This window comes from Topomyia yanbarensis, chromosome 2 (assembly GCF_030247195.1).
Source record: "Topomyia yanbarensis strain Yona2022 chromosome 2, ASM3024719v1, whole genome shotgun sequence".
NCBI lineage: Eukaryota > Metazoa > Arthropoda > Insecta > Diptera > Culicidae > Topomyia > Topomyia yanbarensis.
Genome location: NC_080671.1, coordinates 315,798,723 through 315,815,124, shown reverse-complemented (window position 1 = coordinate 315,815,124; position 16,402 = coordinate 315,798,723). Strand labels below are relative to the sequence as shown.

Below are 16,402 nucleotides of genomic sequence, written 5' to 3'. Positions count from 1 at the left end.
TGGGAATTTCATATGTGACCGGACGGTTTAGTCTATATTTCCGGAACCATATAAGCGATCCGTACGAAATTTTATAGACATCTATGGGGATATTATAGCTATCATTTGGGACTAAGTTTGTGAAAATCGGCCCAACCATTTCCGGGAAACTGATGTGAGTTCGTAAATTTTGAAAGATGGCCGCTTTTCCCGGGCACTTCCGGAACCGTTTATGGTGGTCAATGTAGTCAACGAAAGTTTGGTTGGCCGTCGGTGACCTAGAACAGCAAATTTAAGTTGTTTGAGAGACATTTTAGCGAAATTTTTACCTTTTTTGCTTTCATCGGAGTATCGGTTTGAATCACAATTTGCTATGTAATCGCACGCCACAACCTGTAACTCCGGAACCGGAAGTCGTATCGGGATGAAATTAAATAGCCATTTACGGGGACGCAATACCTTTCATTTGAGGCCAAGTTTAGTCGAATCGGTCTAGCCATCTCCGAGAAACCGATGTGACTGTTATTCTGAATTTAGATACTTCCGCCGGGGCTTCCGGAACCGAGGATGGTGGCCAATGTGGCCAAATAGACTTTGAATGGATGTTAGTGACCTAATACTACAAATCGAAGCAGTTGTGGTCGTATTTTGGAAAAATTTTCACCTTTATACATTCATTGCAGAATTTATTAAAATCGACATTTTCTGCGTGTTCGTACTTATCACCCTGTAAATCCGGAACCGGAAGTCGGATCCATTAGAAATTCAATAGCAGCCTATGGGAACGTTGCACCTTTCATTTGAGACTAAGTTTGTCAAAATCGGTTCAGCCATCTCTGAGAAAAATGAGTGACATTTTTGGTCACATACACACACACATACACACACACATACATACATACACACATACATACACACACACAGACATTTGCCGAACTCGACGAACTGAATCGAATGGTATATGTCACTCGGCCCTCCGGGCCTCCGTTAAAAAGTCGGTTTTCAGAGCAATTGCAATACCTTTCTATTGAGAAAGGCAAAACATGATTGTTCCACAATTAATGGCACTTTATTCACGATTTTGGAAATATTTTTTTCCATGTAGAATCCAAATAAGAATGACCATACTGAATTTTCAAAGCGGATAGTTCGAAAGTTCGAAAAACGGGTGAAAAACCAATGATAACCAAAGGGTCTCTAAAATTTCCGAAATCGAAGACGAAACGTCGAAATTTGTAAATCTCGACAAAATAAACTGCATTTTCGTTAAAACGATTTTTTTTAAATTGTAGCATAATTTGGGGTAGCTCAGATATCAGTTTGAAATACTCAATTTAGAAAATCGCCCAACATTTGCACGACCTGGCAGGGAAGATATATTAAATGCAACTCTGCTCTGCTGGACAGTACAACGCGTTGCTATTTAATCATAAATACGTTATCTTTGTTTTACGCATATAAAGAAATTTTGATTGACCTTCAAGGATCTAGACCTGCAAATCCAAGTAACATGAACTCCATTTTAAAGGATTGAAGGGACCTTTTAGGAACTCTGTGAGTTGTGCAAGTTCATTTGACACATACATTTATATGTACACAAAGGCATTTTCCGATATCAAAGAACTGAGTCGGTCATTTGCACTACAAGGCCCTCTAAGCCACGGTTAAAAAGCTGAGTTTTGGAGTGAGTGATTGCATACGATTATACGTAAAAAATTTACGAGGGAAAATTAGAATGTTTTGCTCAGAATAGTTGATGTTTACATAATACATAATACAAATATACAACAAATATTGAAATTGAATAATTAGTTTTCCAGCAATAAAAACAATTGGAAAATAATGCGCTTCAAAGTAGATAACTGATAAAAATCGTCTTATTAAAATATTCAACCATAAAATAATCGATCGGGAATGCTTCCTTAATTTTTTCATTTTGATTATAGAGGGTCATTCGATTTATCAACTACGCTATGCCCGTCCCTATGCCTTATTGGAGTTACTTTGGAAATATTTCGAACGCAAAAAAAATAAACAAGTACTCAAAAATAATAATTTTAGCCGAAATGTTGACACAATCACTCCTCTGTACGTCCGTTTGTTTCATTTTCTCAACTAGCAACATGTTTCCCGGGGCAGATCCTCCGATGTAGTTTCATAGGGGTTTTATGTAGACAAATCCGACAGAAGATGCGCCCCATCCCCGATGCTTGGCACGGACATTCAAGTAATTGCTTTTGTTTTTACGGCTCTGTTTACTTTGCCGTAGCACTCGATGCCTGCAATACGCTCAGTAATGAAATTACGGTCACAACTGAGCAACACGAATAAAAATAATGACTGGTCGTGTAGCAAACACCCGTGAAGTATGAAATTGCGCCTTGTCGCAAATTTATACTTGGTTTCGTCTAGACAGCACATTTTTGCTCAGTAGGATACGTGAAGCGTTCTGGCGCTTCTATCCAATACTTTCTAATCAATTAAACATTTCTATAAGATATGAATCGACCGGTGAAGTCACAGAATTGGCCATACCTTGGGCATCTCCGCGGTATATGGTTTGTTTACACTGTTTTCAAATCAATTAAATAGATTCGAATACGAAGACAAAATGATTTTATCAGCCCTACAGTGTATTTTAGGCTGACAAGATCGGCGCAAATTTACTTCCTATGTTTCTTTCCCAAATAGCATTCTTGGTAAGAGCGGTTTTAATGGAAAAAGCTGCATGTGTTTGTAAAGGGTGTTTTAATCAATTTTTTTTAATTGAAATAAAATAAGCGAAAACCGTTGATAATCATTGCTATTCGCTTATTTCGGTAACATATGGTCTACAATTTAATGTTTTGAAATCATTTTAGATGAATGTCCATCGTGAATATGTTTTAACATCCCATTCGGTCGGTCAGATTTTTGCTATATTTGGTCATTTTTTCGAGAACAACTGGAGACATTTCGTGAGAAACGCATTCAATGTAAGGCTCTAACTCATCAATTTTTTGTGGTTTATCCGTGTAGACGATAAACTTATCGTAGCACCGTAGGTCATATTTGATTGAAGATCCAAAAACTTGAAAACGCTGTTCGAGCTGATATTTTTGGCATGATAAAATTGCAGAGAAAACTGAATAAATTGAAGAAAAATGAGGTTGATATGTCAACACAGTCAAAAAAATGCAATTTAAAGACAAATGATAAAAAAACACCCTTTATATTATGCAACATAATTCTCATTTCAACAGACGATTGAGAACAATAGCTGCGCAATTTGAAGAACAATCGGTAATTATACAGTTCAGCTTTAAGATGGAATGATAAACAAAGAGGTACTTGCAATTTAGCAAAATTTCATAATAGTTTCACAACCGTTACTGCAATTTGCATATTTGATACCATTGGCCAAATCTACAGTGACATGTTTCAACATCAGTTAAAAAGCGTGTGAAAATTCTTTTCAAATACAAAAACAAAAATATGGTGTAGAAGTTGTGCAATATTTCAGGATTTCAACAAATTTCAATTGCTACTTAGGTTGGCGCTGAGTCATAACGTCTGACGGGTTTGCATCATAACGTCCCAGATCAAAGATCCCAAAAGAGAGCGCGTCATATCGCCTGGGACACTATGACGCAGCATAAGATCTGTAAAAGCATTCTAGTCAGGACGAAGACTGGACAAACTCAATTATCACATTGGCTACTATTCAGCGTGCGAAACATTACTTCAGTTGAAATACTTAAAAAAAATGAAAATACTGACTGAATTGTCCAGTCACATATGAAATTATCATAAAAGCCGGATTATTTTCCTTTTTCAGACACCGAAATTTTGTTTCGGATGCAAAATATTTTGAAAATACATGAAACGTCGAGATTTTGTGATATGCTGAAAATTAGGTGGATTAAAATATATTTTAATTAGTACTACAATCCTAATCCGAAACATTGTCATCTTGTTTCGGAAAATTGCGCAACCCTTTTTATGCGTACATCATGCCACGATCATTGACTTCATTTCCTTCCTGTCTGTGTAGAAACGGTGACTTACTTGTTGAACCAACCAACCTATTTAAATTGTTTCAAATTACACCAAAATTGTGGTAAATTTAGTATAATAACAATCGAAAACTCGAACTATAAACTTGTACGAAGCAACTATAGGCAAAAACGCTGATAATGTTGTTTATATGCAAAAAAGACAGCAAGAGTATCAAAAAGGATTACAAGTGTGAAGCAAAATCAAAGGTTGATCAAACAAAACTGTACCTTTCCTGTGGTCTATACAAATGACAACACAAATTGTTTGGGAGGAAGAAAAGAAAAGATAGAATCTTGTGTACCATCTGTATTCAAAATAAAGAGTTAATCAATGCCGTTTGTTTTCCTTTGTGTTTCTGTTAATTTAGTTGTGAGTTTGAAATTTCAGCAAACATACGTGCCCAGCAAACTAATGATTCGGGAAATTGTTATCCGTATTTGTGTGACGTGAGCTAGCTGGTTAGTGTTTAAGCAGATCGAATAATTTGCAGATTGGAGATTTACACCACGTGTGCGATTATGTATGTATCCTATTACGCCTATGTTTATGTATGTATTGAAATCTATCGAAATTAAGCGGTGTGACGAATCGATGTTTATCGCCTTTTATATATGTATAGAGGAGGAGAATTTTTGTGCATTCAAAAAAATATTTTTGTTGACGATTATTCTAATATTGTATGTATATTATAGGAGTTATATGGATTCACAACAACCCGAACATTACTTCTATGTAATCTACATCTTATTCTTGTAATAAATAATTAAGAAATTGTAAAAAGTATGCAATTTACATGGGTTATCGTTGATAATACGGTAATTATGGTTCCTATAATTTATTTTGGACGTACCTATCAAATATTCAAATATTGATAAAAAAATACACAATTTTTCAATTGGTAAACCTCAAATACCATTGAAACTGATTCTTCTACGTGTGCTATACTATTTTTTCATCGATCGGTCATTAGATTTAAAAAAAAAATACAACTTTGACAATTTTATCGAATTTTGAATTATTTTCAAAGTTATTGATTATTCTTTTTTACTTGCATTTATTTTGTTGCGCTATGTAGTTCGATCCGTCTCATTTTGTTAGCGCCTAAAATTTTCTTCCCATTCATAATTTTTGTACAACAACTGGAGAAAAAATATTTATTAAAACACGTCCATCTTTAACTTTTAATAAATGTGCAGAGCCGGTATTAAAAACCACAAGATAACAAATAAAGTCAGAAACTATGTAACCAAATTCATAAAATTATACCCTTGAAAATATTGTTAAATTTCGAAAAAAATATTTTTTATTCATCGATCACTATTATCGTCATTATCGTGACCGAACAATCAGCATCTTCCGAATCATGACCGAATGTATTTTGGACTTCCAGGTAGCTAGATCTTAGGCCTGTCCCTCGTCTGCTACCTCTTCAAGGTTCTGTGCTGAATATAACTTTAACTGGTATCTCTTGTTGTTCCTGTAGTTTGCCGTCTTTTATGAGCCTGCCAATAACAACATATTATCGACTTGGTACAGCTCGTGGTCCATACGTCATTCTGCTTTCTCTAATGTGCTACCGAGTATTGAAAGAAGAATTTTTCAATCAAATACACCGAGCAGAGGGAGAATATATTCTGTTTCTTGCATGGCATGCAAGGAAGCTTTTTGCAATTTTTGTACATTGTTAGAACGCTTGCAATTTTCGCTCGTATTTATTGCATTAATGTAAGCGATTCTTACAGGGTCTGTTTTGGGAGTACACTGATATACTATTAGTTGTTTGCTGTGTGGAGGATCGTTATGCTTCTTATAGCCGGTAACGATTTTTAGAAGCTTGGCAAAAATTTTGTCCTTTCCAACGGTCTTGCCGTGTTTTGCCACCAGGAGCCCGAGCCTAATCGAACAAGTCTAGCTACCGGATGAACATGTTCGAAGTGTGTATGGGATTTGCATGACGAAACCCCCTCTAATTTTCATGTTCACCGCTAGATGGCACTCTCTGAATCAGTTTATCACTGCAAGTGAAAATAAAAATATTTTTATTGACTAGAACATTGTCGAAGACTGCCAATCAATCCAATTCCCTTGGGAGTAGTTATTAAACTTTTAATGAAGTGGTGTCTGAGACAGTTTTGCATGCATGCACATTGTGGTGAAATCAGTAATCGATTTCCACGTGCTTTATTTTTTGCTAAATAATGGTAGGGTTTAGCTGAATAGTATGTTTCAACATAGAGTGTCTTCTGCAAAGTTGCAGTACAAGTCTTTTCCAGTAATTCTTGTTAACATGTTCAAGGAATAGTGCTGGCGCTCTCTTTGCAGTGAAATATGGAACTGATTTTTTGTAATCAAGAGATGGCTCATATCATGTACTAAAATAGTTCCAAACATACTATTTAAAAAAATTATAGGAATCGACTACAGATTCACCATCATGTGCTTTTAGTTCCCATGCAAAACTGACTCAGACATCACTTCATTTGTAGTTTAATAACTTCCTCAAAGAAAGTTTGTCTTCAACAAAGTAGTAGGCAATAAAATTATCTTTCCTATTTTCATGTCTAGTGAGAAACCGATGCAGACAGTACCAACTAGCGGTGAAAATGCAAGTTAGTGCGCTTTCTGCATGTAAATTATCGAAAACTCCCATACAAACTTCGAGCACGTTGGGTCGGTAGCTAGACTCGTCCGATTTATCTCACATTTAAAACAGACACTCCTGGTGGGACTAAGAATCAACTCAGGGGTGGACTGATCGAGTTTTCAAAAATTCGTCCATCTCGCAGCCACTCTTTTGCGATCTGTTAACATATTTCCGTTCTGATGTGAACCAAAAAAAATTCTTTTCAATATCGATAAATATTCCATACTTCTCAACATAATGGTCAGGCCCTTCTCAAGGAAGTTGCTTTATCGTTTGAAGCTGCAAGCAATTGGATAAGAGTATTGAAGTAATTTGAACGATAGATTAGGGACCATTCATAAATTACGTAACGCAAAAATTGCCCAAAATTGACTCCCCCCTCCCCCCATGTAACAAATTGTCACAAATTTAGTTATCCCCCCTCCCCTATTACGTAACAAATTCCTTGAAAATTTTTTTTTTCTTCGATGAAAACATGTTACGTAACGACTTAGCTTACTCCCCCTCCCCCTTATGTCACAATATGTAACAACTTCTCGAACCCCCTCCCCCCCCTAAAAGCGTTACGTAATTTATGAATGGTCCCTTACAAAGAAGATTTAGCGTATACTAATTTAATGACGCTAAGTTAAGTTGAAGGTCAATAAAATGATGTTAAAAATAAGCCATCGAATTCACATAGCGATAACACATATTATTGTTTTTAAGGACGTTGCTCTTCATCGTATTTGAAAGGAAGTATATTATTCATCAATCACCGGAAGAAAGAGAATTTTTTCTCGTTGTTGTAGTGTTGCGAAACTGAAAATCACTTCGCTTCATCAGCGTGATGGAAATGATGTCAAGTATCAATGATTTAATAAAAAAAAATCAATACATTGCGCTAGTGTCAGTAGTTAGAATAGAACTAGCCTTTGGCATTTATCTCTTTTGAGGTGTGTTTAAAATTATTCTAAAAATAAATATACCTCAAATAAATTTTAAATGACGATTCTATTTATAATAATCCAACGATTAAAACTCAATTGTTGTAATTAACGTCTCAAAATTCTCATTAATGTTTAAGTTGAAGCGTGACGAAGACCAGCATCTCTGAATGTTTGGTTTGATTATTTAAAATACTTAAGCTTGATAACACGTGAACTTTTTATCCTGAAAGGCTCTATAGCTTTTGCCTACACCCACCATGGCGCGAATCTTCCCTAGCAGCATAATTTGCACAGCTCTTATCATCGTGTACTACGTGAGGTGCAAATGTAATTTTCCCTTCCCATTCCAGGCTGTCGTCATAAATTACTGCTGCGTAGACAGTGTGGATTGTGAGGTGTAGACAACCTGACAAAAGATAAGTAAGTTATTAGCACTCTAGACCCGAGGAGGTGTGGTTTGAGTATTTAGTAAAATGACGTTGTATTTATAACATGGTGCTACTGTAACAATAATTTTGAACTTTTCAAATGGGCTAAGTAGTACATATAGGTTGTAGGTCTCATGAAATGCAACAAAAAACCATGTTTGAAAAAAGATGTATACCCTCAAAATATTTATGGCAAAACAAACATTGCCTGGGGCTTTCGACTCCAAAAAATTAACTACGTTGTCATTGTTAAGCCGATTTTCAATTGTTTAACAGTTGTGGAAAGATAAAAAATGAATCTTTCCAACAGTATGCTGAATATGAAAATTCAACAACATTTTTTCCGAAGGCTTGTCTAATGCGGCAATTCGAAAGAGCCGCAGAAAAGGGTTACTGTTCTTCATCGCCCAGCACAAGTTTGATGTTCCTGAGCAGAAACTTTCAAAGTTTACCATAAAATACATTTTTTGGCAAGCGATCTGCTTATGTGGCAAACGGAGTGCGCCGTTTGTGACTACCGGGACTGAAATCGGGGAGATCTACTTCAAGGAGTGTCTAAAGAAGCGTCTGCTTCCTCTGTTGAAGCAACACGAGGGCCCTACGGTCTTCTGGCCAGATCTAGCTTCGTGCCAATATTCAAATATTGCCCTGGAGTGGTACGAAGCCAACGGGGCCACTTTCGTACCCAAGGACATGACCACCGGAACTAAGGCCCATCGAAAAATACTGGGCAATTATGAAGCAGGCACTACGGAAGCATCTCAAGGAGGCCAAATATGAGAAAGACATGAAGAAAAAGTAGGTTTCCGTACACAAGAAGCTGCAGCCAGATGTTGTACAAAACCAAATGAGTGGAGTTAAGCGTAAGGTACGAGCGTACGGTTATGGTATTGAAATTGAATGAAATAAATATTCCAAAAGCTTACTAATTGGTTATATTTTATTGTCTGAAAGTTTTAAAAGGATCATTTCACTAGGTAATTTTTCGGATACCCTTTATTGTAGCAATTACACATAAACATCAAAAGGGGATCCTCTACTCTCGAAGCCCGAAAGTGAGTTGTTATTTTCGGGAATAAATCGCAAAGTTTCTACTAAATAGATTTTTGAGATACATGTTTTGACTTTTAAATTTAATTAAAAACCAGGAAAAACATTGGCGACCTTGAAACGTCTTTGATTACATTGATGCTGAAACTAATGCCGAGTAAGACTTTTCATAAAAGTATTGATTTGACTTCTATATTTTTTTTGAAATTATTCAGTAAACCCTCTTATAACATGTCTTCCGTTTCATTCCAGTATACTGCCCATTACAGCATATCAGTCCCATTTGCGTTTCCATGACGCTGAAATAATGAGCGATAAGGTTTGCATCACATTTTCGCTGTGTCTTCAACATGAAGACTTTGCAGTTGAAATTTACGTATCGTGCAGCACAAACGCATTAACATTGGTTCTTTTATTCTATTTACATTGAAAAATGCCCTGTCAATGCATATATTGAGAATATATTTTAATATGACTGATATGCGGCAATTTTTTCATCTTTATCATAAAAATGACCTCAAACTTCCCATCATCGTTAGCGCTCCAGTGCAAAATACAATTTCTAGAAGCGGTGACCTGGTTGGTGAATTGATTGCGGTGCATATCTTTAGATGACCAATCCAAGTTCCGTTACGATATTCCGTTCTTGTTCCAGATATTACCCACTTCTCTTTTTGCGCAAGCGGGTGAAACAGAGATATTTTTGGGATCTGTTGCTGGTAAAGGTTTTTAACACAATCTTCTTGTTATTTACCAAGAAAATCGGCAGCATCCAGCCATACATCGAGTAAAGATAGCTAGTTTTTGCATTACCATCCCCTGACTCTTCATTTAATTTCTTATATCTCTTCCTGCGTCTTATAAATGTTTTCACTTTGCGTGGAGCACACATAAATCCTGAAAGGGGGCTGATGGTAAAATGGATGTCGAACAAGATTCTTCAATAAGGATTCCGACTTCCCATTTAAAATCAAACACATTGAACTTTTTTCGGATCATAGATAATCCGCTACGTATTCTAAAGATTTCAAAAGAGGGCTGATATATTCAGCTGTGACAGATATATCGAATGTTTGCCCAGATAAGCTCAGAATTGTATTATTTTGCCTAAAGCAAGCAAAGATCATTACTGGGATCAAGTATTTTATGAAAGACTACCGCGTCCACATGCCCGCCCGCAAAGTTGAGATCGACGTTGTGGTTACCGATGCAAGTTTTTCATGTGTGGATCTACTGAAGCACTGGATTGGCTGTTTCAAGGTCCCCTTGCTCCAGGGAGCTTTCGAATAACTGTACCGTGCGTCATGCAATGCACTAAATACATTGTAGCAATAAGGCCCGGTATGGCAAGCGCATAGAATCATTAGGATGATTTGCATTAGCAATACTGCAAAGTGTGCCTATTGTGGGGAGGGTCCACATCGTCTATCACTCTTTTACAGTAATACCAAAGAGCTACACCATTCTTTATGACTCCGGAGGATTCTGGCGGTCGGCTTGTGGAAACTACTCCGTAAAACTATAGGCAGATGAGATTTTTTCTTGAGAGGCCGCCAAATTTTAGAGCTCGATGAAGCGCTGATACAAAGCCGTAGTAAACAGTCTCTGATTTTATAAATTTGTGAGGAGTTTCCAGCACTTCTAGGAACACCAAAACCATTTAAACCAGAGATTTAACTTACTGCAGGGCTGATTCGGCCCAGGTTAGGCACCGGCATTTTTGTGTTATTTCGAAGCTCTTCTTGACATCGAGAACACTCAAATTCTCACGGTATGATATGAGATCATAATTGATCTTGTTTACTTCAAGATCTTTGCTACAACTTTAAAGAGGCAGTTGTTTCTATAAAACTGAGAAACGAGTGATAAAGTTTGCCATAACATTTATTATTTTTAATTTGAAGTCGGTGTTTACATTAGCTTTGTTTTGCAGCTCACCATTCGAACAATAATTTAGTGTTTGCCTGTTAATGGCACACTTATTCTGGCTTATTTCATATTCTTCCTCTTATTTCAATTATTTTATAGATCAGGTTAAGATTTCATCGGCCTCGCCCCCCTTGATCATGAGGGGGTGTGAAGTTCTTTAGAATTTGTGATAGTTTGCAACATAGAAAGTGATGCAGTTAAACAAATCTACATCCAAGTATTTTTCAATATAAGGAAAATTGTAAATGAGTCCCAGGGCCCAGAGTGAAAAGCGGAGTTGACCGTTTTTTGGATGCGGGTAATGTTTTGAAAAGCCATGTTACCTTGATCTCGATTGGATAAAGACGTTGGGTATTGTTTGAAAATTTCCAAGCCACTAATTACATTCAATTTCCGGGGATTGGCAATATGTCTTTGAATTTTTTATATCTTTAGTAGTCTGGTCGTGTTTAAAACATCTTTACATTTTAAAACATTTTTTTATCTGATTCCCTGGAAGCTTTGTGATGTGCTCCTTAAACCGAATTTCTAATGTTCTCTTGGTTTGACTAAAATAAAATTTCATCGCAGGGAGAACATCATATTTTGTATATCCCAGATTTGTTTAGTGTGTCTATTAGATCTTTCGGGAAACCTAATATTGACTTGAGTTGATAGTTTCTACTACTGAAAACAAGATCCATACCAAACTTTTTCAAATTTTGTTCTAAGTGAATAATCCATATTTTACTGAACTCTACAGCTATCCTTTTTTAAACTTTTTGTTGTTGAGGTTGTGAGAGCCTTTTTGGTACATCTTAGAATTATTATGGTTTGATCTAGATACCCGATGAACTTTTTTTTGTTAAGCTAAGCATTCTATAGACCATGTGATGAAAACATGGATGAAAAGCGGCCATTTTATGCTGATAAGAATGATTAGAAGTATTTGGTATAATTCTTTTGGTATTTATAGGTTTCCCATATATTTTGAAAGTCAAGGGCCCTCTCCCTTGTTATTTTGCTTTTCCTAATGTGTTAACTGGATATTTTTATGGATGTTGTTAACGTCTACCAACATCAGCGACAAATTTTTACGTTTGATAATGTAAAGGTTGAGAACTGCTGATGTAGAGGATATCAACGTATTTCCACCAGCGTTCTGGCGTCTTTCTACTTCAAAAATTCTAGGTTTGCCATAGTTCACAAAAAAATGGAGTTACCCATTTGGCCACTCTCATTTTGTTTATAGAAGACACCCCGAAATATGTAATAATTATCCTCCATGCAAAAACGTATAAATTTAATATAAGCTCTTACTTGGCATTTCCACAGATTATTATGCAAAATTCTCAAGCAGGAAAAATTTGGATAAGACCAAATTTTTTGTGCATAAGGATTGTGTGACCATACAAAAAGTATAGTTTTTTAGTGTTTCGGATTATCCTTGTCAGTAACTAACATCAACATTATTCTAGTTAGATAAATCGAAACCAGCAGTTAGACACTAAAATCCAAAAAGTCACACGTCGCTATTCAAGTAACCAATCTTCTAGAAGGGTAGTCGATTTTTTACGGGGATACTTGGGAATAAGGCGGTAACATCGAAAAAGACCATTATGTTGCCCTCTTCGATTTCACCTGAGTTCTAAAAATTTCGCAAAAAGGTTCCCAGTTCTGAAAATTCCGCAAAAAAGGTCGTAAATGTTTTTTTTGGTCTGCAATATTGAAATTTAACAGTCTAAACAAGTAGCTTCAAAATTAAAACTTAAAAATTTAAGATCTATTTAAAAGATACTTTGAATTTTTTTTGCTAGTACAGCTCAATTTCAGGCCCCGAGATTAGAGGACCGTCTTCAGCGCCATGGGACTCAATTCCGAATTTGGAAGAAATTGAATAACTCAGCCAAACGATTGATGTTGATGATAAAAATGTTATTTGAGGCGTAATTAAATGTCCTTTTGAATTATCATTAGAACAATTAGATGCCTTCAGAAAAATGTTGAACCATTTGCATATTTTTGTATTAAAAATGCAAAAATGGTAATTACTGCCACAAAAACGCACAAAGTTTCTTACAAAACCACACAACATAGCGTACCGTTTAAAAAACCTATTTTCCTTCTTTCCAGAACTATTAGAAAATCGAAAAACGGCTGAAAAAACCAAAGTAACTAATTTATTGGTACCAAAAGTCCCAGACAATGGATTTTGGCTGCAACTTAAGATTTTAAGGGTATTTTAAACTGATCCAACGTGGTTTTGCGTTGCCTTAGATCTATAATCTGTGCTACAAAACTTCAAGAAAAAACAGCTGCGCAAAAAACGTGGGTCTTTTTTACTATTTCATTTACCGACACATCGATGCACAACGTGTATTTCGTTTCAATTTTAACACTCTGAATTGAATCCTGCAAACTCTAACTCAACGTCACCCAAACAAACGGCATTGAATAAAAACTAACACAGCTGTCATTACTGTTCATCTTATAATATTACAGTTGTGATATATTGTACTCCCAAAAATGCTTTCACTTACGATATTTAAACACTTCTCATTAACTGATACGATCATTTCAATAGTACTCTGGATGAATGGATAACATGTTCAACAATGTTTGTACGTGTTTTATATGTGATTATCATGGGAAAAATAATAGCTTTAATTTTCAATTAACTTAGGCGAGATTTGAAAATAATAAAAATAAACATGAAACTACGATTATGCTAACACAATATTACTTAAAACTAGATTTCAAATGGGCCATACACAAATGAAGAAATTTTTGTGATCTTTTATCTGTATTGCATATTTACTATCATACACTGTTGTTTTTTTCGATTCAATTAGATTTTTTGCTTGGAATCGACTTTCGTGCGTAGGATATTAGCAAATTGGATCGAAAAGTTATGATGTAAGCACACATAACGATGCAGTTTAGTGAGTGACAAGGCGATGAGATGATATGTGCGAACGACAGAATTATTGCCTACAATATGGAAGGGTGTTTCGAACAGTACAATCGATGTAGATTGGATAGATCCTAGTGTTTCTAAAAGTAACAGAAAATACACGAAATAAGCTGAAAACAGATTAACATGTGTTTTTCGCGTTTGAGACTAATTAAAAAGCTCACGTTGGAGTTCCGAGGGAACGAAAAGATACTATAGTGCGAACAAAAGTAGGTCTGTGTTCCATCGGAAAAGTAAACTTAAAAAAAAGGAAGATGGTCTGTTGGGAGCATACTCAGAAAGAAAAACGATGCCACTAAACACTAATGAACAACAGAGGTGAAGAGGGAACAAAAGGAAAACTGTATTGTGCATTGTCGGGCGCTGTTGCTTGGACACAAGGTGAAGATTGCGGAAAGCGCAAACATGTGTCGAGATGCAAAAAAAAATAATGGCATGACTAGAAAGCATTCGAGTGCAAAATGCTTTTCTCCGTACCAGTTTACGTCTTATGCATGGCTTCACCTAATAAGGGAGGGTCGCGATGGTGCCCCCTGGGGAATCAAACGGAAATGTGTTCCATGAATTCCACATTTTGAAATATAAAAAACCCAAAATATGGCGAGTGTAAAACTACTCAGTGGGTTAGAAGGGCCAACTCATATGTAATTATATTTAAAACTGCGTTTTATTATTAAATCAAATACAAAATACGTACCCGTTGTACCAGTAATTAGCCAAAAATAACAGTAATGCACATGTACTGCGTATATAAGCGCAACCACACAAAGAAGGTCCATGCTGCACGCCAAACGAAAAGCTATGTTGAATGTCCTCCCTGGATACATGACCGGTTTTGCACGTGCCATATTTTGGTTTTCTCCATATTTACTTATGTAGAATCAATAGAAAATAGTTCCGGAAGGATCCCCGAGGAACACCATCATCACCCTCCCTTGTAAGTTTCAATAGCCATTCATTAAATGGATGCGACAAAACAAATATTTCATATGCTGCTTGGGTATTCAATAAATTAATTATACTACACGTATTGGTTGAAATAAAAATAATTTAATGCCATGCGATTCGTTTGCAGAGAGAAATAAACAAATGTGGATTACGATGCATTAAGACCCACTGAGTTTTCACATGGATTGTAACAAGTCTCTCCGTTCGACGAAACATCGATAGTTAAATCCATCTATCGACATATTCAATGCATTATACGGTAGTTTTTGAGCGAGGAAAGTGATCTTTTATGAAAAAGTGAATGATAATGGTGATGATATGTCGGAGTTTGTGCACTTTTTCTACCCATCACGAAAATTTCATTTGCGTACATTTTGCTTAGGAAGAGAAAATAAAAATAACAGCAACAGTGGAAACACACATGGAAGTAAAGCAAAAAAAAATGTGTTGCAACCCTGTTTACAATGCCGAAACATTCTGTCATATTCAAATAAACACAAATTTCTTTTTGTTAGAAAGGTACAGAGTCAAGTAACAATAAGTGGGGAAAAATAATACCGCGAATTTATGAGGAGTTTGTAGAGGATGTGTTAATTGCTACTTCAACTTAAATTTAAAGAAATATCTTTACACCACTTCCAGCAGACATTTAAAAAATATAATCACATTCACCATCGACTTATGGTCAGGTTTCAATTTTGGTAAAAAAAAAACAAGCAATTACATTGTATACGTAAGCAAGCAATATTACTGAATATAAGAGTAATCAGATAATAGATTTATGTTCATGTCGATTAAATTCAATAATTTTCCTAAATTAGTCGCTTATATGCACATTTCCTCGAAATTTTTTGTATCCAAAATAAATTTAGCATGTTTTTTTCTCTAAACTACAATTGCTTTTCTTTGCCACTTTCATTGATAATTTTTCATCATCTCACTGTCTAGTAGAATTTCAATCAATTATGTATCGGCCCATTTACCTAATATACCTGGACCGGTCGTCCTCGTCGGCAGCATCCGTCGATCCGGCAATACCTTGATTCGTCTTTTCCGGTGATGTGGCTAGGCCTTCGTTTGCAATGCCTCCATTTTCGTCCGTCTGATTGCCCTTTCGTAGCCCCGGTATCGACGGCATGGAAGGCATGGCAGGCATCGCTGGCATTGAAACCGTTGGCATGGATGGCATCGCTGGCATTGAGGGCATAGATGCATTTCCGAGCCAACCTGTCACTTTAGACGATACTCCTGAGAACACACCGCTTTTCGTTGGGCTGTGGTAGTAGAGAAATTAAATGGTCTAATTAGTTATCCGTTATAGCACTTGATCAATCGAAACAGGTCTATTGATAGCATTTCACACGAATATGGGTTTGAGAGTCAAACCGTTTTTGTGAGTTTTGTGGTTGATTATTTTGATGTTGAAGTAGCTTAAACACAACATTTTAGTTGGACGGGATATAAATGTTCATTCACTAAATAACACTATTTTATTTAAATACAC

The 16,402-nt window shown here is 36.0% G+C and overlaps 1 protein-coding gene across 11 annotated transcripts in view; it reads right to left on the bottom strand.

The window, feature by feature from the left end:
- The window catches only part of LOC131683659 (synapse-associated protein of 47 kDa), a 69,704-nt gene that overhangs the window by 26,702 nt on the left and 26,600 nt on the right, over positions 1-16,402 (bottom strand). For 8 of the 11 annotated variants that reach the window (XR_009304545.1, XM_058965829.1, XM_058965827.1 and 5 more), the window contains 2 exons: positions 15,882-16,172; positions 4,245-4,256 (listed from right to left, as the gene is read on the bottom strand). Coding sequence is in view for 10 of the 11 variants with exons in the window: in XM_058965829.1 (XP_058821812.1) it covers positions 4,245-4,256; positions 15,882-16,172 (303 nt within the window). In the remaining variant the exon portion in view is untranslated. The remainder of the gene's footprint in view (positions 1-4,244; positions 4,257-15,881; positions 16,173-16,402) is intronic. The other 3 variants (XM_058965831.1, XM_058965833.1, XM_058965832.1) reach the window with 3 other exon arrangements.